Source organism: Oryctolagus cuniculus, chromosome 10 (genome assembly GCF_964237555.1).
Source record: "Oryctolagus cuniculus chromosome 10, mOryCun1.1, whole genome shotgun sequence".
NCBI classification, from domain to species: Eukaryota; Metazoa; Chordata; class Mammalia; order Lagomorpha; family Leporidae; genus Oryctolagus; species Oryctolagus cuniculus.
In genome coordinates this window covers 116,972,699-116,996,013 of record NC_091441.1, presented here as the reverse complement: position 1 = coordinate 116,996,013, position 23,315 = coordinate 116,972,699, and the positions used below count along the sequence as shown (strand labels likewise).

The window sequence follows — 23,315 nt, the reverse complement described above, 5'->3', positions numbered from 1 at the left end:
AGAGGCGTTAGTCTGGCCCTGAGGGTGTGAGTTCGGAGTATGAGAGACTTGCCCGTGTTCCCGGCTCCGGAAATGCCTGATCCCACGTGGCCTCCTCTAGTTAGCATCCTTGCTGTCCCCCCAGCACGGCTGTGAGCAGCTGTTTCCTCCCAAACTGCCACACCCAGAAAAGGGATCCACAGACAGCATCAGTGGTAGAGCCAGCTGCTCCTTCGCAGCGTTGTGCTGGCTGGACGCTCTGATGGGCATGCTGCCTGAGCTGGCCAGGCTTCTGCCGCCAGACACCAGGAAGCCTTGTTTTGTTGGGCCCTGAGGTTTCCATCAAGAAGCAGACCATGTCCTGCTGCAGTGCCTGACAGCCTCTCACTCCTGGAGCAGAGAAAGGATGCACGTGGCAAGACCGGGTGGTACAGGGGCTTCCCGTGCAGAAGGGCTCCCTGGCTGTGGGGCCTTGGGCAAGCCTCCTGCCCATCTGAAGCTGCCCTGTCTGGTCTGGGATATGGGCACGGCTAAAGGTTGTCAGAGCTGCACTCAAGTGGCAGCTGCTTGCAGATTCTGACCCCCCAGACTGGGAACCTTTGACAGTCAGCTGGGTAGGCCAAGGTCGGTGAGCATTGTGCTGCACTCCCCACTGTCCTGAATTAATGAGTAAAGGATCAAGCATCAGAGAAGAGGCCCTCTGGGGCCGGGGACCACAGGGCAGCTGCTGGAGGGGACTTGCTGAAGGCCCCCCTGTCTCCTCCCTCCTCTCCTGGGCTGCTGCCCGGGACAGAGGGAGGGGTTGGCTAGGCATGAGGAGGACGTGGCAGCTGGGGAACCCGGCAGTGCTTGGCTCCCCTTCCCCTAAGCTCCGTCTGCAAAAGGCCTGATGGAGCTGCCGCGTTGCCTGCCTGAGCCATCCCCTCCCTGTGGGCACGGCCAGTGAGTTTGCTGGGCTGATGCTCCTGAATACAAACGATGGCTCCTGGAAGGCACTGCAGAGGGAGGAGGAACCTCAGGGCTCCCAACCTTCACACCGCAATCTAGGTCACCACCCTCCACAGCCCCACACGCCTGTCGTCCTCACTGCCAGGACCTCAGGGATCTGCGTGCTGGGGACTGTGGGTGACCCTGGTGTGCACTCCCCGTCCCTGTGCTTGCCTCTTGCTCCTCAGCTCCTGTGTGTGCGCAGAGCGCGGTCCTCCGCTGCGCTGCCCTGTGCTCCACTCCTCTGAGCACAGCCTGCCCAGCTCCCCGTGCACCTGTGGAGAAGCACTTGGCTTCCAGATGCTGCAGTCGACGCTCGTGACCATGGCCTGGGCCCCCTCCCCGTCAAGTGTGTGACTCACTGTGCATGGTCTCCCCTCTCTCCTCTCTGCCCCAGATCAGTGGACCACCCCCTGCCCGGATCCTCTCTATCCACAGACTGCGGCAGCTGGCAGATGGTAACGGGTTGTGGCAGTATTCAGGAGCGGGCTGTCCTGCACACAGACTCCTGTCTGCCTCTCAGCTTCCCGGATGAGCTCCCTCACAGTTGTCTGTAAGTGTCTCGCTTCAGAAGGCAGGGTGCTCCCTGCCCGTCTCAGCTGCTGAGCAGGCAGGGCAGCTGCGTAGGAACAGGACAGAGGCTGCCCCCGTTCCCTGCACACCTCTGCCCTCAGCCGCCGTACCCCTGCAGGTGAAGGAGGCTGGAAGATGGCTCAGAAAATCTGCTGAGGTTGTGTCTAAAAGGCATCCATGAGCATGTTGGGTGTGGAGAGCCTGTTTCTGTCCAAGGCTATGCCAGCACCCTATGCCAGAGCCAGGATGGCTCTGGGTTAGCCTCATTGTGCTCCTCACAGGCAGAGCAGGGGTGGCTTGTGGTGCTTTGCCCCCACCTCTGCGTCTGCCTCCAGGCAGGAAAGAGGGTGCAGAGATCCTGATCCTGTGCCTGTAAACCACCTTTCTCCAAGGCTGCAGAGCTAGGCCTCCGGCTCTCGGAGCCCCTCTGCCTGATGCACGCAGCTGCTGCTGGAGAAGCTGCCTGCCGCCTGCCTGCTTTGCCCTCTCCTGCGTGTCAGGCAGAGGTGCCTCCGCTGGCCTGGAGAGCCTGCGCACCCTGTGGCTCCTCGGGGGCCTCGTGGGGAGCCTCTGCTCACCTCCACACCTGCGCCATCACGCCTTGACAAGCTGACTCACCCAGCAGCCCCAGGACTCAGCTCCTAGCCCCTGTGCTGACATTGTGAAGGCCGCATGCCCTGGGCAGTGGGTAGGAAGAGGGTCCCTGAATGCCAGCTGAGGCCGTGCCGGAGCTGACCAGACCTTTCGATCCCAAGACAGCATTCATAGGTTCTGTCAGTGCAGCTGGGAGGTCCCTGGGGGACTTCCAAGGCCACTGTGCCTGCGGCAGCCATGTCTCTAGACCCTGAACAAGACTGACTTTTTTAGATCCTCAGACCGTTCTGTAGGGACTTCCTGCTTTCAGCATGCTGGCATAAAGGCCAGATTCCCCTGCCACTCCCTGAAGCACCCTCGCCAGCACCGGGTTAGCCTGGAGACAGCAGCTGCAGCCACAGCGCACCTGGCCGGAACCCCCTGAGGCCTCCGCCCTGCGCTCCGAGCTAGACACCCTCCAGCTCCGGAGGTTCCAGGAAGAGGGCCAGATGCTGTGAGACCCCAGGGTCGTGGGGGTGGGGGTCAGGGTGGTTCATGCTTGGCCTTGCTATCCAAGCTACTCTGCACACCTGTGGGGTCAGCTGTTGGCTGATCTCTGGACAGGGCACGCGCTGGCAGCTCCCTTGTCTCCCTTGTCTCCTGGTCCACGTGGGACACACATGCTGTGGCTCCAGTTCTCGTTTCTTGGTCTGTGCCCTCACAGGTGCGGGCTGTGGAGTGCGCTTGGGTGGGATGGGAGGTCCGAACACCACTGCTGGTCTCTTCCCGCATGAGCATCGGGAGGAGCTGTGTGAAACTCAGCTAGGCAGTGAAGATGGAGGGCCTCATGTCTGCCCCAGCTGCCTGCAGAGACTCCAGGGTGGTTCAGGCGTCATAGGAAGCCAGCATCAGCTCCGCCTTCTTAGCACCTGTGTGAGAGCTGTTAGGTTCTCCTGGACCCAGGAGCCTGCTGCTTCTCCACCTGTCACACAGCACTCCCACAGGTTGACTTCCAACTTCTGGTGGTCCTGTCTGACCTGCCCCTTGGGCCCCAGGCCCTGGGCTGTGGATCCTGCGACTTGGGGATGGAGTGCATTATGCCAACCCCAGGGAGGAATCTGAAAGATGTTAGTGGTGCTGGCTAGTGTTACTAGTGTGAGGGCTCATCTCAGAGGGCCCTCCAGGGGTGCTCTTGACCTTGGAGTCCAGAACCTGGATATGCCTTGGGCCTCTGTTAGAGACCCTTCAGGGTATCAGATGGCTTCCCGTGGCGTCCAGGCTCTGATAAGTTGAGCATACATCTGTTCGCTTGATCTGTCCTTGCAGGGTGAGGACAGGAAAAGGGCTTGCTGTCTCCCATGGGTGATGAGTGCCTGTAGAGGCCAAGGAGGAGAAAGAGGTGGAGTCAGAACACAGGTCCTGCTGGGAGAGCAGCACCTTTTCCGCTGTGTCCCTGATGACACCCAGGACTGAAGGTGCAGGCGAGCCCTCAGGGAAGGGGGGTCTCAACAGGGGGCCCTGGCCTCTCCAGGGCGAGCGCTCCTTCCCAAGGTGTGTCAAGTCCTGGCATCAAGGCTGAGGCCTGGGCCTCCACCCGTTCCTGCTGAGGAGAGGAGTCCAACAGCTGTGAATGGGGAGTCTGTCTGCCTCCCCCGCGTCACAGAGACGGGTACTGTCCCAGCGGAGCCAGATCATTGCCCCAGTAAAAGTGGCTGCTGTTCTGGGTGAGCACAGTGGCCTGAGAGCTGAGAGGGACAGTGTGAGAGGGATTGGCCAGTATTGGTGGTTGTGTGGCCACAGGACCAGTGCTGTCTGGGCAGTGGGAACAAGGATGCTGGGACTGGGCCAGGGTGACGCGTTCCTTCCTTCTCTCCCTCCCTCCCCACAGGCTCGCAGCCCTGAGCAGCCGGGAGACTCGGCTGCAGGAGGTGCGCTGTGCCTTCTTGGCCGCATACAGCAGCACGGTGGGTCTCCGGGCCGCAGCCCCAAGTCCATCTGGTGCCATCGGGGGCCTGCTGGAGCAGTTTGCTCGTGGGGTCGGTCTGCGGGGTGCCAGCAGCAGCGCCTTGTGAAACAGCCAGCCCATGGTTTCCTGCTCCTCTTTGCTGAGCCCTTCGTGGAATCAAAGCCATTGCCTGGCCAAGGGGTTCCTCCGGGTCAGAGGGGGTCACACACACAGCAGGGCCAAGGACAGGGTTTCCCTACCCCAGCCCCTGACTGTTGACTGCGACCCTCGTCACTGCCTCACACCCACCCACGACTTTGTCAGGGTCCCCCTCAACTCCCAGAAACTGGGGTCTCCCTGGGGCCTTGCAGAGGCCATGACTTGGCGAAGGACTCACCCACCGTTCTGATTTCCTGGAAGGGAGGGGTCACTTGCACTGAAACGAGGCAGTTTGACACTGATCACACAATAAAATCAAAGTCCTTTTGAACAGCCGCTCGTGCACTCATCTGGTCCTGTCTTGTGAGCTTTGGGGGGGGGGGGAGGTTCTCATTTGCCTGCCTGTGGGTGGATATGGTGAACAGGAAGGGAGCTGGAGGCTCAACCCGAGCCACAGTGGCCCCCCAGCAAAAGGGGACGCGGACTCCCCAGGCTGGTAGGCTGGAAGCCACGGACCCTCTTCACCTAGGGAGGCTGCTCACCTGTTAGGTTTCCAGGGCTGCCTGCACTGATCCTTGTGGATGCTGGGTCCTTGCTTGGCTGAGAAGGGGAAGGGCATGCTCCCCTTCCCTTCCTCTGTTGGAGGGGTCATGGGCCACTGGCGTCCAGTGTGGCCAGGACAGTGTCCACATCTCAAGCCGTGAAGCCCTGAGAGTTGAAAGGTGTGGGGAGAGGGCTGGGTCCAGGGCCCTAAGAGCTTCCCTCAGCAGTCTGGCCCTACACAGCATTCAGCTTGAATGCTGAGGCCGTAATGCCAGCAAACATTTATCCAGCACTGGCCGCGTGCTTTCTGCTTTCCTTGGGTTATCTGTAAAATGTTGAGCACCACAGATAGCTGCTAGAATGGCTCATCCATGAGAATGAGCACAGAGGTGTTGGGTCACTCGCCCAAGGTCACACAGCTATTAGGAACAAATGGAACTTAAGAGACCCGGTGTGAGAGGAGGGAAACTTGGAGCAGCCCCCCGCGCCCACTGGTATCCAAGTGCTTCAGCACCGCGGACAGCTCGCGGTGGGGGTGCGCGTAGCGCGGGGTGAGGCGTAGATTGGAGTTGGGGTCTGGGTAAGGGTCTCGGCCGGCTTCCGGCTGTTCCAATGGGGCGGGGGCCGCCTGCAGGGCCAGGCGGGGCTGTGCTGCCATCTGGAGCTGCTGCCGCCAGCGGCCACTGCCAGGGCGCGAGCGGCGGGAGCGCACGCAGGGCTGGCGGGAGCGCAGCCGCCGCCGCCGCCGCCACACATGGGCCGGCCCCGCGGTCGCCCCTAGCTCTGCGGTCTGGGTCTCAGCCTTCCGCGGCTCCGGTCGCCCGACCAGCCATGTCTCTCAGCGGAGCCTCGGAGCGCAGCGTCCCGGCTACCAAGATTGAAATCACCGTGTCCTGCAGGTGAGCGGGCCGCGCTGGGGAGGCTCAGGCACCGGCACTGCCCCAGCCCCAGTCGGCTCTGGGGCCCACTCAATGCGGGCAGGGGCTGGAACTCGGGGTGGGGGGGAGGCCTCGAGGGACAGGGGAGCTGCTGGCGGGAACGAGGAGGGGCTTCCTGCGCGGCTCCACCTCAAGAGGAGACCTCAGCCTGCGGGTTCAAGGGCTGTGTCCGGGGGGTCCAGGAAGCTGGGCCCGGCGGACTAAGTGATAGGGGAGCTCTCTCCTGGGCCCCTCTGCGTCCAGTGGGCAGAAAGAAGGTCCCGGGCAGGGGTTTCCGGCGCTGTGCTGAGTGAGGACAGCGCAGACCCCGTTGGGGCGGGCAGGGAGGCGCGATACAAGGGGCGGGGGCTCGGGGGCCAGCGCCCTCTGTCCGTCGGTTGCTTTTCCCTAGGAACCTGCTGGACCTCGACACCTTCTCCAAGTCCGACCCCAGTAGGCGGCTGCGGCGCGGGGCAGGGGGCCTGGGGACCGGGGCGCGGAGCCGGGCGGGCAGGGGCCGGCGAGGGGCGCGGCCCGACCCGCTCCTCCCGTCCCGCAGTGGTCGTGCTGTACACGCAGAGCCGGGCCAGCCAGGAGTGGCGGGAGGTGAGTCCCCAGCCCCCTCCCCGCCCAGGGCCGCGCCCTGGAGCCGCCTGCAAGGGGCGCCCCTCGCTGACTCTCCGCCCGCCCACCCCAGTTTGGACGGACGGAGGTGATTGACAACACACTGAACCCGGACTTCGTGCGCAAATTCGTCCTCGACTATTTCTTCGAAGAAAAGCAGAATCTGCGCTTCGATGTGTGAGGCCCTCGCTCGGGGTCCTGGCTGGCCCCGCCCCTCACCGAGCTGGGCCCCGCCCCCTGGCTCTCACCCCCACCCCTGCCCCTCTTGCAACCGGGCCGACTCACGCCCCCTCCCCCTTCTCTTGACAGGTACAACGTGGACTCCAAGACCAACATCTCCAAGCCGGTGAGCGGGCGCCTCTCGCGGGCGGCGGGGAACAGGAACGCTCCGAGGGGTTCCACGACCCTCCTTCCCTATGGCCAGACCCCTGCCCTACCCTCCCGACCCTGTCCCACCAGTGCCCCTTCCTCACTGTGCCTCTTCCCTCCCGGCCGCTGCTGGCGCCCACAGAAGGTAAGGCTGCAGGGGTGTGTGGGGCACGCAGGGGCTAGGCGAGGGGTGGAGGAGGCTGATGGTGGTCACAGGAGCAGGGCTGCCTGCGGACCCCTTCCCCAGCACAGGCCATGGGCAGGAGCCCTGCCGCCTGCCCCAGGGTCAGCTGGTCTGGGGCAGCGGCTTGACTGGCCTGGTCTGGGAGTCCACGCCCTGGCCTCATGAGTCCCCATGCTGTCCCTGCAGGATTTCCTGGGACAAGCGTTCCTGGCCCTGGGAGAGGTGATCGGAGGTCAGGGCAGCCGCGTGGAGCGACCCCTCACGTGAGCTGAGGGAAGGGGTGCGGGCAGGGAAGGGGACCTCCTCATCCTCTCCCGCAGGAACGCCGCCTGCTCATCAGTGCGGACTGCGCTCGCCGGGGCGGCTCTCACCTCGTCGTTTTCCTTTAGGGCCACTTAGAGCTTCCCTGGGCTAGTTCAGCCCCTCGGGGACTTGCACAGGGGTCACTGGGGACTGCACTTGATAGCCACGCCCTGTCCCCAGCTACTGCCAGCAGCTCTCCGGGGCCGGGTTGCACTGGTGGACTAAAGGCACTCCTCCTGCCGACAGGGGGCTTGTACTCTAGCGGGGGGGGGGGTGTGTGTGTGTGTGTGCACAACACACATGCAAACCCATGATGTCATGGGTTGGAAGACATGAAGAAGGAAAGGCAGAGCAGATGGGAGAGGAGGACCTGGACACGCTGGGTGGAGGCGTGTGTGCCGCGGGGTGGTCAGAGAGAAAGCCTCTGTCAGCTCGGAGCCAGGACCTGGAGGAGGGGCGGGACTGAGCCGCGCAGCCATGGGGGTGGGGGGTTCAGGCAGCATAAATTGCCGGCGCCAGAGAACGGCAGAGAGGCTGCAGACTTCCCAGGGCAGCCCTTGGAGCTGCTTAGCTTTTCCCCTGAGAGGGGAGTCCCTGGAGGGGCTTCCAGGGGGATGCCGCTGGCTGCTGAGCAGAGAACAAACCTTGGGTGCGCGCAGGCGGAAGCAGGGGGGCACCTGCTGCAGTGCCCCAGGGTGCAGCATTGAAGGAGGGGAGAAGCCGGCGGGTTCTGCATGTGTATTTAAGTAAATGCATCTCAGGCAGGCGAGAGGGTGCCGTGTGCTGGCTCACTGCTCAGATGCCCTCCACAGCCAGGACGCGAGCTCCATCCAGGCCTCCCTTGTGCGTGGCAGGATCGTAGTCCCCCCCCCCCACGCACACACACACACACACACACACACACACACAAAGGTCTGTGTTGGCAGAAAGCTGGGCTTGGGGGCCGGAGGATCTGAGCCCAGGCACTCATGTGGGCTGTTATGGGCTTAGCTGCTGGGATGAACGCCTGCCCCGGACGCGGAATCTATTTTGAGGATGGAGCCAGTGGGTTCCTGACAAATTGAATACGGGTGTGAGGGAAGCAGGTTGAGGATGGCACCAAAGCCCGTGGCCTGAACACCTGGGGTGATTTAAAAGAAGGGGGGGGGCGGGGAGAAGCTTGAAAGGAGGCAGTCGGGAACAGGTTTCCAATGAGGATTCAGTCTGATGAGATCGGTCACAAGGTGGGTCCTCGGAGCGAGGGCGGGGCAAGCTGCTTTCTGGTTCTGTTCCTCGTTTGTGCATAGGAAAGGGAGCAGGAGGCAAGGAGAGGAGGCGTAGCTGGGGCGGGTGGCCTGGGGCCGACAGCATGGACGGCAGGGAGCTCACAGCCCTGGGAGGAGCAGGCAGGCGCGGCTGTGTGGGGGGAGGGAGCAGTGGGCGAGGTGTGTGGTGGATGGACTTTCTCTCCTGTCAGCGAGTAGGAAACAGGGTCACCGGCTGAGGGAGGGGCAGGGAGGAGGCAGGAGGGGTCTGAGGAGAGCGGAGGAGTGAAGCTGCCACCTGGCAGAGCTGGAGAGGGAAGGGCCAGGGGCGCCCGGTGTGACCACCAGGCAGTGTAGGACCTTCTGGTGCTCGGTTTACAAAGGGGACAGAACCGCCTCTGTCCGTGTTGAGCTGCGTGGTGCAGGCTGGGGCAGCAGAGAGCTGGGTTTCGCAGGTCCAGCTTGGTGAGAGCAGGGCAGCGGAAGAAGCAGGAGGCAGGGATGGATGACTGGAATTTGCAGTGAGGGAGAACATGGCGCAGGGGAAGACCCCGCGGAGGCGGCAGGACCAGGGTTTCCTGGTTCTAGGTGTGCAGGTGCAGAGTCCCTGTCCACAGGGGTCAGAGACTGGAGCGGTGAAAGGCAGGGCTCAGCTGTCTTGTTTTCTTTATTTTTGACCATTTTTTAAAATGTATTCATTTATTGGAAAGAGTTAAAGAGAGAGGGGGAGAGAGAGAGACAGAGAGAGGGATCTTCTACCTGCTGGTTCACTCCCCAGATGACTGTAACAGCCAGGGCTGGAGCCAGGAGCCAGGAGCTTCATCCAGGTCTCCCACATGGGTGCAGGGGCCCGAGGACTTGGGCCATTTATGCTGCTTTCCCAGGCCATTAGCAGGAAGCTGGAGCAGAAGTGGAGCAGCCGGGACACAAACCAGTGCCCTTAGGGGATGCTGGCACTTCAGGCAGCGACCTGAAGCTGCTACACCACAGCGCTGGCCCCAGCACAGAAACTTGTAACTTTATTGGAGTGCAGCTTTCCAGTTATGTGGTTCGTGGTTGTGCCTTTGGTGCAGTATCTGAAGTCCTCACCAGACCCAAGGTCATCTAGATTGTCTCCTGTGTTGTCTTCTAGGTTCTTTTTCCCCTAATATTTATTTATTTGAATGTCACAGTTATAGGGAGAGAAAGAGAGAAATTGTCTGTCTACTGGTTCACTCCCCAAATGGCCAAAACAGTCAGAGCTGGGCCAGGCCAGAGCCTAAAGCCAGGAGCTTCATTCAGGTCTCCCACGTGGGTGTGGGGGCCCAAGCACTTGGGCCATCTTCTGCTTTCCCAGGAGCGTTAGCAGAGAGCCAGATCAGAAATGGAGCAGCCAAGACCAGTGCACACAGGGGATGCTGGCGTCCAGGTGGTAGCTTAACCTGCTACACCACAGCACCGGCCCTCTTCGGTTTTTGGTTTTTGGGTTTTTTTTTCCTGATCACACTTTTCATAGACGTCACAGACGCGATAGCTGTGACCTAACACAGCAGCCCTTTGCCCTGGGTCTGAATGGAAATCCCTCCCCTCCTTGGGAGCTGCTCGTCATACCGCACTTGGGGTTGGCCCTGACCCTCGGGCCCCTCCCCGCATGATCCCTGAGGAGCTCAGCAGAGCCCAGTGGAGCTGGAGGGTGCTGAGTGGCCAGGTGGTAGCGGGCACAGGGCCCAGCATGCACTGGGCTCCAGGGTCGGCTTTGGAGAACACTCATGCCGTCGCCTCATGTCTGCCGGGCTTGGACGCTGCTTCCTCCCAGGCAGGCATTCAGAAGGCTTCACAGCCCCAACAGGTGTCATGATTCCCACTTCCCAGAAAGGGAAAGCAGTCTTCCCAGGGTCACACAGCTCGAAAGTCGTAAAATCCACCCCGAGTCCACAGACTGTAAATCCCACGTCTTCCTCACGTTGCTGTTATGAGACATCTACACAGACCCCTCCCCAGGCAAAGTCAGGCTGTTTCTCAGCAGAAGCCCCCCTAAGGATGCAAGAGGACACACTCGGGGGCATGACTGAGCCCCCCGACCCTTGTTTCCTGTTCTCCCTCCCTCTGAGCAGCCCTGTCTGTTTCCAGGGGTGTGCCAGGGAAGAAGTGTGGGACCATCCTGCTGACCGCAGAGGAACTTAGCAACTGTCGGGTCAGTAAGGGCCACGTGGCCGAGCCCGGAGCGCCTGCCCTTGTCTCTGCAGACCCCGTCAGTGGACTGTCCAAAGGCAGTGGGTATTCTGGGTGTCAACAGCCTGGCTTTCCCGTCCCTAGGACATTGCCACCATGCAGCTCTGTGCAAACAAGCTGGACAAGAAGGACTTCTTCGGGAAGTCAGACCCCTTCCTTGTGTTTTACAGAAGCAATGAAGATGGCACGTGAGTCCCTCAAGCCCCCAGGCCGGATGTGGGCCCATACTCAACCAGTGGGGGCCTCGCGGGAATCCCCAAGGGCATCTGGCCCTGTCTCTGCCCCCAGGGCGGGTTCCAGTCCTCACATCTCTGCAGGTTCACCATCTGCCACAAGACAGAGGTTGTGAAAAACACGCTGAATCCCGTGTGGCAGCCGTTCAGCATCCCCGTGCGGGCTCTGTGCAATGGAGACTACGACAGGTCTGTGTCGGCACGAGCTGGGCAATCCGGGGACCTGGGCATGACGGAGGTTCCTGGGCCCCAGAGCGATGACACACATGGCATGCATAGTAGTGTTATGGTAGGCAGTGGATAGCGACACGGATGAGGATGGATGGATGGATGAGTTAGCTGATGGATGGGTATAAAGTAGATGGATAAGCTTATAGCCAAAGAATTAACGAATGGGTAGTATGGAGACAGGTGGGTAAGTGGAGAGTAAAAGGTGCCCATCTCAGCATACATGGATGAGTGGATGGATGGTTGTGCAGGTGAGTAAGTGAACAAATGGGCAGGTTTTATACAGCGGAGTGGTTGGTTGGGTAGGAAAGTGGATGCAGACAGGTGGTTACTTGCATGTTTCAATGAGTTGGTGAGTGGCTGGATGTTCAGTGGGATAGACAACAAGATGTATTAATCGGTAACTGGATTCACAGGTGTACAGGTAGATGGGCGGCTAGGTAGATGGACACCGGTAGATAGACAGATGGGAGAACTCGGGCGTGGTCGCCAGGAACAAGGTCTGTGGGTCCAGAAGGTCTGAGTGTAGCTCTCGGCTCCACCACTAGCTATAGGATTGTAGCTAGGTTACTTTTTGGCATCTCAGTTTCCTATCCAAAATAAGAATAGTGTACTTACTTGGGTTATTGTTAGATTAAGCATGATGACTTGCAGTAGTGCCTGGAACTCAGTACGACTCACCAAGTGGTGGCATGGCAGTGGTGGTGTTGTGATGACCCTGGATGGCTGGGAACATGTACGGACGGATGAGCGGGCAGACTAGGGGCAGGCTGGGTGGCTGGGAGCATGGCTTGTGCGGGCTTAGGTGGAGCCGATGTCTTTGGGGTTTTTCATATACAACCTAAACTATGTTTACCTCTCGGTTGCAGAACGGTGAAGATTGATGTGTATGACTGGGACCGGGACGGAAGGTAGAACCGCCTCGCCTACTCCCCCGCGTACCTAACCCCGACAGCCCCTTCTCCTAGGTGCTGCACTCCCTGGGAAGCCTGCAGGGTGAGGGCAGATCCCAAGGCCTGCAGTCCAGGGGTTCCCTCAGCTGTCGCTTGGCTTCAGTGTCTCTTCCCTGTTCTTCCCTTTCATCTGGCCCCTTCTAGCTCCAGGCCTAGTGCCCTGCAGCTCGCGTAGGGACTTAGGACCAGGGGCATAAAAGACTGGGTTCAGGCCTGGCTCCAAACCAGCCCCAGTCTCTGCCTTCCTACCCCTGGCCCCATTGCAGCCATGATTTTATTGGTGAGTTCACCACCAGCTACCGGGAGCTGAGCAAGGCCCAGAACCAGTTCACGGTTTACGAGGTGAGCGCTCCAGCCCCGCCCAGGTGGCCCAGGCCTGTATCCCCCTGCGCTCTGTCCTCTGCACGGCTGCCTTCCCCCACCCAGGTACTGAACCCCCGGAAGAAGTGTAAGAAGAAGAAATATGTCAACTCGGGGACTGTGAGTGCCCTGGGGCCCCGGCTGCTCGGTTTCCCTCCCATTAACACAGCATGGCGAACGCTGGGGCAGGGACACCAGTGGCGCCACTTAAGGTTTTGCTTTATATTTTTTCTCACCCAGGAAAACGTTTTGATCTTTTGCAGAATGAATAAGATAACCCTACGTCATATTTCCCAAGTTACTGTACTTTCGGGAATCCGAGTGTTTCTGACGATGTCCCTTTGTTGTCCCTTCAGACACTGCGCGGGGTGGGACAGCTTGGGGCATGGGGTGGGATCAGTGCCCTGTCCCTTCTGCCACACCCGCCCTTTGCCAAGTGGCGGGGCTGCCTCTCCTGTCCCCCAGGTGACGCTGCTCTCCTTCTCGGTGGACTCTGAATTCACCTTTGTCGATTACATCAAGGGAGGGTGAGTCACGGGCCAGCCTGGACGGAAAGCCCGGTTCCCTTGTCGACGGCAGGGTCACAGCCCTGTGAGATCTTGGGGTGCACTGGGAACCCAGCAGGTGCCCCCTAGCACGCACAGTGTGGCCCCCCTGGTCTTCGAGCTGAGCCGGCTTCCAGGACAGGGGTCTCCGACAGTGATCTGACTGGGGCTGAGACAAAAGCTACGGCCAGTCAAGATGGGGATGCCCAGGCAGAGGGGGGAGCCAGGCAGAGTCTGGGGGCTGCTCGCTGGGGTCGGGGGGGCAGGCACCCCTGGGGCGGGTGGTCTGCTTCTCAGTGCACTGCAGCATACAGCGGGAGTCCTAATTATAACTCAGGACTGTAGCAAGGGTTAGATTCGATCACACGTGATCCACGCATCGCACAGGAGACAGACAACTCTGCTACTGAACGTGTGGTCCGGGGACCAGCAGCGTCGGCAGCTTCTTGGGCTTCCCCACCCCAGAGCTTCGGATTGGAATCTGCAGTTTAGCCTGAGCCCTGGCCGGCCACGTGCACGCTGATGTTGGAGAAGCCCTGGAGAGCCAGGGTCAGCTCCTCACTTCTCAACCCTCTACTTCCCACAGGACACAGCTGAACTTCACCGTAGCTATTGACTTCACGGCTTCCAACGGTAAGGCATGTGTTGGTAGGACTGGGGCTGGGGGGCTTCTAAGGGAATTCCTAGGCATTGGCCTGTATTCCCACCTGGGGGTACAAGTCCACTTCTCCCCAAGAAGCTCAGGATTACATAAAGCCTAGCCGAGATGGTACTGGCGTAGCAGTGTCGGAGGGAGATTTGGGGGTACAGGGGTTGGCAGAGAAGACAGGAGAGTACATGGCTAGATGTCAAAAAAGGCCACGGTGAAAGCTCAGCTGGTAGACGGGAGAGAGCAGGCGTACCACAGGATCTGGACACGTGATGCGTGGTTGGGCAGACAGGTGAACACGTACAGGTGGGTCAGAGAGTTGGCACAAGAGGTTGCACAGGTAGATGTGTGGGTAGGCGGAGGGACAGACCTTTAAGTTGGTAAAGTCACAGCCACGTAGACCGGGGAATGGGTGAGGGAATATGAGAATCCACAGACAAGTGTGTGGGTGGTGGATAGGAATGGCTGAGTAGGTAGAAGGGTAAAATAATGTGACTGTATGAATGGTCGGAAAAGGAAGAGAAACCGCAGGCGGATGGGTGGGTGGGTGGATGGATGGATGGATGGACGGACGGGGTGTGAAGGATGGACGGACAGACAGACGGATGGATGGGTGGCTGTGTAAGAGAGAGGAGAGGTGGAGGGATACGTAGATTGAAAAGTGATTTATGGTCAGTATGGGTGAATGGACAGATAAATGAGTGGCTAAGTAGATGCACAGATACAGGTGGATAGATGAACAGTGGGTAAAATGGCCAGGGAGGGAATGGGTAGAGAGAGGGTAGCTGGACGCCAGGATAAGCAGGTGAACAGCTGCGTAGCCCAGGTGACCACGGGGCTGGGGCTCCTGTGTCCCCCCAGGGAATCCTCTGCAGCCCACCTCCCTGCACTACATGAGTCCCTACCAGCTCAGCGCCTATGCCATGGCCCTCAAGGCGGTGGGAGAGATCATCCAGGACTACGACAGTGACAAGCTGTTCCCCGCCTACGGCTTCGGGGCCAAGCTGCCTCCCGAGGGAAGGATCTCCCACCAGTTTCCGCTGGTACGGTGTGCAAAGGCCAGAGTCGCCACCCCGTGCCCGAGGTCTGGTCCGCCCATGCCAGGAGCTTCCTGGAAGGGCCAGGCCTGCAGGGGAACAGGAAGCCGAGAGGCTGGCAGAGCAGGGCCTGGGCGGGGCATGAAAGGGACCAGGATCAGGAGCTCCTGGGCGCCCCCTGCGTGTTCCTCCACAGAACAACAACGATGAGGACCCCAGCTGTGCGGGCATCGAGGGTGTGCTGGAGAGCTACTTCCAGAGCCTGCGCACAGTGCAGCTGTACGGGCCCACCTACTTCGCGCCTGTCATCAACCAGGTGGCCAGGTGAGCCCCACACAGGGTGCTGACTCCCCAAGGAGAGGCAAGAGCGCTCTTGGGCGAACTTGGGAGGGAGCGGAAGAGGTTCCCTGATACCTCGCTGTGGGAGGCAGGGATCCACCCCAACGCCGCTCCCAGGCCTTGCGTTTGGACCAGAGAGAGAAGGCCGGTAGCACCGTGGGGAAGGCGCAGACCTGGGTATGATCCTGGCTGCACTGCTCGCTATGACCGTGTGACCGTCAGCAGCTTAGTCCACTTGAGGCTCCACTTCCTTCCTGTGTGGTGGTGTAGTCACAGGTGACACAGTAACGGCTTCTGCCCAGGGTTAGCACCATGCAAATCTCACAGCCGCGCAGGAGGTGTTACAAGTTGCTTTATTTATTTATTGAAAGGCAGAGATGGGGGGTGGGATCTTCATCCACTGGTTCACTGCCCTGATGCCAGCTAAAGCCTGCACTGGACCAGACCAGTGCCAGGAGCCAGGAACTCCATCTGGGTCTCCCATGTGGGTGGCAGGGCCCCAGTGACTTGAGCCATCACCTGCTGCCTCCTAGGGTGCACATTCGTAGGAAGCTGGATCAGAAGCCGAGTCAGGACTGGGTCCCAGACACTCTGATATGGGTGCAGGCGTCCCGGGCAGTGGCTTAACACCCTCCACCACAGTGCCCCCACCCTGTAAGAGGTGTCAAAATAGTGTTCGGAGCTGGCGCTGTGGCTTGGTGTGTTACGCTGCTGCTCCCGACACTGGCGTCCCATATCCAGGTGCCCGTTTGGGTCCTGGCTACCTTGTTTCTGAACCAGCTCTCTGCTAATGCACTTGGAAAGACAGGGGCAGATGGCCCAGGTGCTTGGGCCCCTGCCACCCATGTGGGAAACCCAGATGGAGATCCTGGTTCCTGATTTCAGCCTGGCCCCTACCTGGCTATTGCAGACATTTCAGGAGTGAATCAGCAGATGGAAGATCTCTCTGACTCTCCCTCTCTCTGTCACAGCACCTTTCAAATAAATAAGTCTTCAAAGTAAACAAACAAAATAGTGTCTGACCCATAGGAGGTGCTCAATAAATGATAGTTTAAAAACTAGGGGAGCAATTTTCCAGATATTCAGAGTAAAAATATGCAAAGAACACTCAGATCATAAATCGAATGATTTTAAAGCGCAGAAAGTATTAAAAATAAAAGGATAGGACTGTGGCCAGCGCCACAGCTCACTAGGCTAATCCTCTGCCTGCGGCGCCAGCACCCTGGTTCTAGTCCCGGTCGGGGCACCGGTTCTGTCCCGGTTGCTCCTCTTCCAGTCCAGCTCTCTGCTGTGGCCCGGGAGTGCAGTGGAGGATGGCCCAAGTACTTGGGCCCTGCACCCCATGGGAAACCAGGAGGAAGCACCTGGCTCCTGGCTTCGGATCAGTGCAGTGCGCCGGCTGTAGCGGCTACTTTAGGGGTGAACCAACGGAAGGAAGACCTTTCTCTCTGTCTGTCTCTCTCTCATTGTCTAACTCTGTCAAAATAAATAAATAAATAAATAAATAAAAGGGTAGGACTAAAACAAAAATACATCAACAAATATAAATGGGACAAAACTTGGTTGAGTTTGAAAGAGAAAAAGAATTCCTGGATCAAAATTGTAAGTAAGCCCCACGGTGTAATGAATGCAAGAGATCGGGCTACCGCTCGTGGAAGGATTCTCGGATTCTTAGTTACAGAAGTCACACGCACTGCTGTAGCAAGTTTCAGACAGAGAAATGAGGTAGGAAATTGCCCTGGATACGGCATGCAGGAAGGGGATGGACAGATAGGTATGAGGGGTCTTGAAAAAGTCCGTGGTGCTGGCATCTGGGGTAGCAGTTAAGACACCGCGTGGGGCGTGGGTACGGTAGCACAGCGGACTGAGCTGCCACGTCGGGCCCACGTCCCGAACTGGAGTGCCTGGTTCAAGGCTCACCTCTGACTCTGATCAGTTCCTGCTAATGTACCTGGGAGGCACAGATGGCAACCCACGTACTCGACCCAGGCACGTGGGTGACCCAGATGGAGTTCCTGGCTCCTGGCTTCTGCCTGGCCAAGTCCTGGCTGTTACTGGTAGATGGAAGAGATCTCTCTCCTCCTCTCTCTGTCACTCTGCCTTTCAAGTAAATTTTTTAAAATCTTTAAAAAAAAAAAAAAGAAACAAACACATGGGACCCCCACCCCCATCCAACATCAGAGTGCTTGGGGGCACGAGCTCCACTCTTGATTCTACCTTCCTTCAGATGCGCCCGCACCTTGGGAGGCAGCCCTGATGTTACAAACACATGGGTCCCTGCCACTCATGTGGGAGACCTGGATTGATTGCTCATCCTAGCCCAAGTTGCTGTAGACATTGGAGGGGTGATCCTGCAGCTCGCGTCTCTCTCTCTCTCTCTCTGTCTCTCTCTCTTCCCCTCTCTCTCTCTTTCCCCTCTTTTCCCTCTTTCTCTCTCTTTCTGTGCCTCTCAAATAAAATTAAAAAAAAAAAAAGTTTATGGGAAATGCCTATGACAGGAAAGTATGCAAAGATTTCTGATTTTTTTTGCACCAGCATAAACTTACCTTTTAGTTCTGTCTCGCCTGAACTTGCTGAAGTAGCTGCATGTGATTGGCACGCTGTGAGACCTGTGTGCGCGTGCAGTGCTGTCAGTGTGTGAACACCGCAGAGTGCTCTCACACACACCTAGATGGCACAGCCTCGGCACACCTGGGCAGAGCCTCTGCTCCTGCAGCTGTGGTGATGAGACAGCGTGAGGGTGAGGCAAGCACAAGCGAAAACAGCGCCACCAAGAGACACGGTCAACACGAGGCTGCTGCTGGCGGGACACGGCTGCTTTACTGTCCCTGTTGTGCACTTGAGAGGCAGAGGCAGACAGAAAACCCCCCAAATGCCCACAGTGGCCTGGGCTGGCCTTGGTGGGGAAGCCAGGAACCCAGAACTCAATCTGGGTTTCCCTCCTGGGCTGCAGGCACCCAACTCCTTGAACCATCAGCCGCCGACTCCCAGGGCGCACATGAGCAGGAAGCTGCAATGGCAGAAGGAGCTGGGGCTCAAACTCAGGTCTGCAGCCTGGGATGTGGGCGTCCCAGGTGCTATTTTAACCACTGGGCCAAGTGCCTGCCCCGATCTATCTTTATAAGCAGAGGGAGAACACGTTAAAATAACAGGACCACAGGACGGGAAGCCATCACATGCAGTGTACCAGCCGTGGTGCTGCGTGCCCCGCTTTCGTAGGACTGGCGCACAGGGGCCGCGCCGGTACCAGCCCCATGCACATGGGAGGAGGCTGGGCCTTGCTCTCTGCATCACCGAGTGGCAGGGGTTTTTCTGCTGGATTGAAAGCTTAGGGCACCGCCACCACGTGTGCGGTCTGTCGCTGACCGAGACAGCGGCCGAGGCACGACCCGGGCTCCTGATTGTCTTTCTTCCCCATCCCTAACCGGGCCAAATCACTTAGAACACTTGACTCCTGGTCTATTCACCGGTGCAGGTGCTGCAAGCCTTAGCATGGATTTCATTGTTACGAGGGAGACGTCCACGCCCTCTCAGGCCACGGCACTGACCCACCTGTTCCCTCTTCTAGTGAAGGTGCAGCAGAGGGGCAGTGCAGCCAGACCAGCCGAGAGCACCTGCTCCGCCTCCAACTGTGTGGCTTTGGTCAAGACTCTTGACCTCTCTGTGCCTGCCTCCTCGTTGGCAGAACGCACGTCTCTGCGGCAGGGTGGGTGTGAGGACTGAGTGATACGTGTCAAGCACCTGGCAGAGCGCCCACAGCCGCCTCAGTCCTGAGCGCCTGCAGCTCTCCCTGCCACTGTTGTTACCGCTGTTGCTATTCCGAGGGCGTCTGCTGTGTGCTCAGTTCTCTGCTGGGCACCAGATATTCACACAGACGTCAGGTCAAACCCCTGCCCTTGGGAGCTGCTGGCCCTGGGCAGGGCACAGAAATATAAATCAGTCCTTGCCTTCTGCAGTCCAGAGGGCCCCTGACTTGCTGTCGGCAAAGGCCGGTGATGGCGCCCTCTGGGGGAACCAGGGGCGCAGCCCGAGGCAGCCAGGCTGTGACCGTCTTTGAAGTCTCTAGATCTGACTTTTATAATGCATTTTAAATTTCTGTACGTTTTATATTCTGCTCATATTGCATCGCTGTTTGCTTTCGTTTCGGGAACAAAGTGTCTTAGTTTACTTAATACAGCAGATCATGTGGCAGGAGAGGTGGCCTTGGGTCCCCCCTGCAGACAGGGCGTGGGAGCCATGGAGGAGCAGACAGCCCATCCTGGTGGCAGGGAGAGGAAGGCGAGCAGGCGCAGAGCAGAGCTGGGAGCAGGAATGGCGTGTGAGGGGCGCAGAGGCAGCCACCAAGGCGTTCACGAACAGGGAGCCATTCCTGTGCCCGGCGAGGACAGAGTCCGTGCAGGGCACCTAGCGGGCGGCCCAGGAGAGGAGGCTGTTGGAACCAGGAGCTCAATCCTTTGGGTCGCTGAGCCCCAGTTTCTCATTTAAAATCAGTAGCAGACAAAGTGCCTGCCCCGCAGAATGGAGGTAAGCACTGAACACACCGCCTGCAGCAGGTGTGCAGCTGCGGCTCTGATGCGTGCGGCCACCCCCGTGTTTCCCACCCTTCAGCTGCCGCCTCCACGGCAAAGTGCACCTCCCGACCCCTCCGTGACGCTCAGGGCCCCCAGGTGTCACATCCTTCGTGTGTGGGCCCTTGCCCGCAGTTCTGTGACTTCTGTGGTTCACTTCTCGAATGGCCTCCATTGGCCAGGGCTGGATCAGCTGAAGCCAGGAACCCGACACTCCATCCGTGGCTCCCACATGGGCAGCAGGGAGCCAAGCACTTGGGTCATTTTCTGTGGACTTCTTAGGTGCATTAACTGGAGCTGGATTGGAAGTGCAGCACCCAAGACTTGAACTAGCATTGCAGGCAGTGGCTTAACTCCCTCAGCCACGACGCCGCCTCCTTTCATTAATGTAATTATTTAAAAAAAAATTTATTTATTTGAAAGGCAGAGTTACAGAGAGAGAGAGGGAGAGTCAGAGAAATATTCTGTCCATTGGTTCACTCCCCATATAGCTACAACAGCCGAAGCTGAGCCGATCCGAAGCCAGGAGCCAGGAGCTTCTTCCAGGTCTCCCATGTGGGTGCAGGGGCCCAAGGACTTGGGCCATCTTCCACTGCTTTCCCAGGCCATAACAGAGAGCTGGATTGGAAGTGGAGCAGCCGGGACATGAACCGATGCCCATATGGGATGCTGGTACTGCAGGTGGCGGCTCTACCCGCTATGCCAAGCTCCGGCCCTTGGCCCTCATGAACATACATTTCAACAGTCGCAAGCAGCTGGGGCTCCCTTAGCAGACAGCACGGCTCTGTCCTTTCCAATCCACACAGGACTTGAGACTGGAAGTCGAGAGAACAGGTCGGCTGCTGCCTCTGTGCCCTCTCTAGATCTCACTTTTCTTAGGTGTAAGATCAGGGGACTGGACTTGATGGCTTCCCAAGTCCTTTTCAGATAGAACTTGGATGCTGAGACGGGAAAAGGAGCTCAGGCGGCAGCAGACTCCCGGCGGACCGCAGGGGACCGACCAGCCAGGCAATGGGACACGTGCTCCACAGAGGGAGAAGGGAGAGAGAACCTGGTGGGGAGGGGCAGGAAGCCACCTTGGGCCTTTGCTCCTGCTCCTCCAACAGCGTCGCGCCAGGGGGCTTCCGTGCCCCTCAGCGCCCTGCCGCTCTGCTTCCCTCGCTTTCTACTTTCTGCCCTCCAGACCGGGCAGGCCGCCTGCAGTCCCCTGACAGGGCGTTTGGCCAAGCTGCTCTAGCAGTGTCACTTCCTCAAAGGACCCTTGCTGACCTCGAGTCTGGGTGCCCCTCCGTGCCAGCGTTCGGCACCCAGGCCTGGCTTGAAGTCAGTCCATGTCCCTGCAAAGGGCTGAGGTGGCCGGCTTTTCCTGCTGGCACGGGGAGCGCGCAGGTGGAGGCCGGCTGGTGGCCCAGCTCCCGTCCCCGCTCAGACCCCTCCCGGCTGCCGGTGGACTCTGATCCCGGCCTCTCCCCCAGGGCTGCAGCCAAGATCTCCGATGGTTCTCAGTACTATGTTCTGCTCATCATCACCGACGGGGTCATCTCCGACATGACACAGACCAAGGAGGCCATCGTCAGCGTGAGTGTGCGCGAGGGCTTGGGGAGGGGCAGCAAGTTAGCCTGGCAGTTGTGTGGACGCTGGCGGAAAATGCAAGATTTCTGCATAGAGACAAAGGGCTGTGCGACTCCAGGCAAGAGCAGCGGCTGGAGTGCGCACTGGCTAGGCTCTCAGTCCCGTTCCCCGCAGGATGTCAGGGGCCACGGGAGCTTGCACCCACTGCGGGCTGCGCTAGGGAACCTCTGCCTGCCCTTCGTTCCCGCTGGGAGAGCTTTGTGAATTTACTGCACGGTCAAGAACCTGCCCTCTACCCTAGAGAAAGACACTGTATCTTTCAGAGCTGCTTGACACGCAAGCATCCTTGAAAAAAAGCACAGTGTGGAATCAAGAGAAACAGTGTCTGCTCGCAAGCTGTGGGGAGGGGTCAGGGCTGCGGGCCCAGCCACCCCTCTCCTCACAGGCCTCCTCGCTGCCCATGTCCATCATCATCGTCGGTGTGGGACCGGCCATGTTTGAGGGTGAGTACGGCTCGGGGGGCGGTCCGTGAGCAGGACTAAGAGCTGGGTGGGCAGCGGCTGGGGCTCTCAGACCTGCCTCACAGGAAAGACAGGGTCCCGCGGGCAGCTCCACACCTCTTCACCACCACAGCCACAGCCAGTGACACTGCTGTTCCCCCACCCTCGGGTTCCTGGGGGGGGGGGGGAGGCCGCAGTAATGATGACTCCGTATCGGCGTTTAATACCAGGACTAGAAGGCCGCCGTGAGGTACTCTGACAGCGCCGAGCGGAGCTGAGAGTAGGGGCACCAGGGTTGACCCTGCAGCTGAGGGGGTCTTTTTTGCAGCCATGGAGGAGTTGGACGGTGACGATGTGCGCGTGTCCTCCAGGGGGCGCTATGCGGAGCGGGACATCGTTCAGGTAGACCTGACCAGCCAGAGGTGGAGGGGAGAGGGGAGGCTGAGGTGGGGGCCAGGGCCGCTGCCTCCCCCTCGCCCTCATCCATTGAGCACTGGAAGGGCTGGGAGACCCCCAAGGTCCCTGTAGTGGAGGCAGCTCAGCGGCCCCGCCGCAGGCCTCGGCGTCAGGATGGAAGCAGCAGGCTGCAGAGCCCACTTGATGAGCCTGCGATGGGCATGGGACCAGGTCCCAGGTGCTGGGACGGCCAGGCCGGGGGAGCCTGGCAGGGAGCCCTGCACTCAGCTGCCAGCGGCTGGGTTTGAGGGTCCTTGAGCACTGAGTGAGGAGGTGGCAGGGCCAGAGACGGGTGTGCCCATCTGAGCGTCCTTAGAAACAGGTGGCTTTCTCCCTAACTTCTCCCTCCCCTTGGCCGCCCCCCTCTCCTGGGCCTCCTCTCCTCCCCATCACCCCACTGACGCCTCACCTCTCCCCCTTCTGCGGCTCCTGCTCCCCTGGCCCCCTCCCCTTCTCCCTGTCCCTCCCTTTACCTGCAGAAACCCGTTTTTAAAGCCACAGAAGTGTACACGGTCACCCAGGAAGAGAATTCAGAGAGACGGGACCAGGATTAGGGAGCCTGTAGACAGAGGCACTGGGGAGGGGCTTCCAGTCCAGGGGGCTGGCCAAGGCAGTGGGAGGAGGGGTCAGGATGAGGACTGTGCCCAGTGCACCCACCGTGGGGATTTCACGACCCCATTAGGGGAGAAGTCAACAGAAAGTGGAGGAGGGAGCCGAGTTAGGAGAAAGCCACTTAGAAACCTGCCCAAGGTGTGGGGGGGCGGGTAGAAGCCTGCCCAAAGTGTGGGGCGAGAATGCGATACTGGACAGGTGCTGGGTGGGAGCAGAGCAGCGCCGGCCCACACCCTCCCGTGTCTGCCTGCCCCAGTTTGTCCCATTCCGAGACTACGTGGACCGCTCCGGAAACCAGGTGCTGAGCATGGCCCGCCTGGCCAAGGACGTGCTGGCCGAGATCCCCGAACAGCTGCTGTCCTATATGCGCACCAGGGACATCCAGCCCCGGCCCCCGCCGCCCGCCGGCTCCAGCCCAGCCCCAGCCCCAGCCCCAGGGCAGCCCTGAGGACTCGCACCCGCTGCCGCTGCTGGAAGCCAGGGCCCGTCCCCGGGCGGCCCGGCGCGCTCGCCACCTCCCTGCGCTGTGCCAGTAATAAAGCTGATATCGACTCCGCTCTGCCTGCTGGGGTCACGCCGAGAGGGAGGGCGCGGTGGGCAGCGCCCGGCCGGCTTCATCCTCCTCCCGACACGGGCTCCCGGGTGACCCCTG

General features: G+C 59.7%; 2 protein-coding genes across 14 annotated transcripts in view; both read left to right on the top strand.

Moving 5' to 3' along the window:
* Positions 1-4,552, top strand: part of MTMR14 (myotubularin related protein 14) — a 41,503-nt gene extending 36,951 nt beyond the window's left edge. For 6 of the 8 annotated variants that reach the window (XM_070051186.1, XM_051831954.2, XM_051831952.2 and 3 more), the window contains 2 exons: positions 1,364-1,519; positions 4,001-4,552. In XM_070051186.1, coding sequence (XP_069907287.1) covers positions 1,364-1,519; positions 4,001-4,184 — 340 coding nt within the window. In that variant the 3' untranslated portion in view covers positions 4,185-4,552. The remainder of the gene's footprint in view (positions 1-1,363; positions 1,520-4,000) is intronic. The other 2 variants (XM_070051184.1, XM_051831953.2) reach the window with 1 other exon arrangement.
* A 125-nt stretch (positions 4,553-4,677) lies between these two features.
* Positions 4,678-23,219, top strand: CPNE9 (copine family member 9). 6 transcript variants are annotated; one of them, XM_051829621.2, is made up of 20 exons: positions 4,678-5,658; positions 6,089-6,129; positions 6,236-6,282; positions 6,374-6,477; positions 6,610-6,646; positions 7,040-7,116; positions 10,510-10,573; positions 10,696-10,799; positions 10,929-11,033; positions 11,942-11,983; positions 12,292-12,367; positions 12,452-12,505; positions 12,851-12,912; positions 13,517-13,563; positions 14,441-14,622; positions 14,813-14,940; positions 20,999-21,101; positions 21,541-21,598; positions 21,924-21,997; positions 22,920-23,219. In XM_051829621.2, exons 1-20 carry the CDS (start codon positions 5,372-5,374, stop codon positions 23,109-23,111), a joined length of 1,884 nt encoding a protein of 627 aa, XP_051685581.2. In that variant the 5' UTR covers positions 4,678-5,371; the 3' UTR covers positions 23,112-23,219. The 6 variants fall into 6 exon arrangements, 5 of the variants coding, with proteins under 5 accessions (XP_051685581.2, XP_069907282.1, XP_051685579.2 ...); XM_070051181.1 differs by having other exon boundaries at positions 6,610-6,814; XR_011379671.1 differs by having other exon boundaries at positions 6,610-6,814; positions 12,452-12,912; positions 21,419-21,598; positions 22,920-22,935.
* The last annotated feature ends 96 nt before the right edge of the window (positions 23,220-23,315 follow it).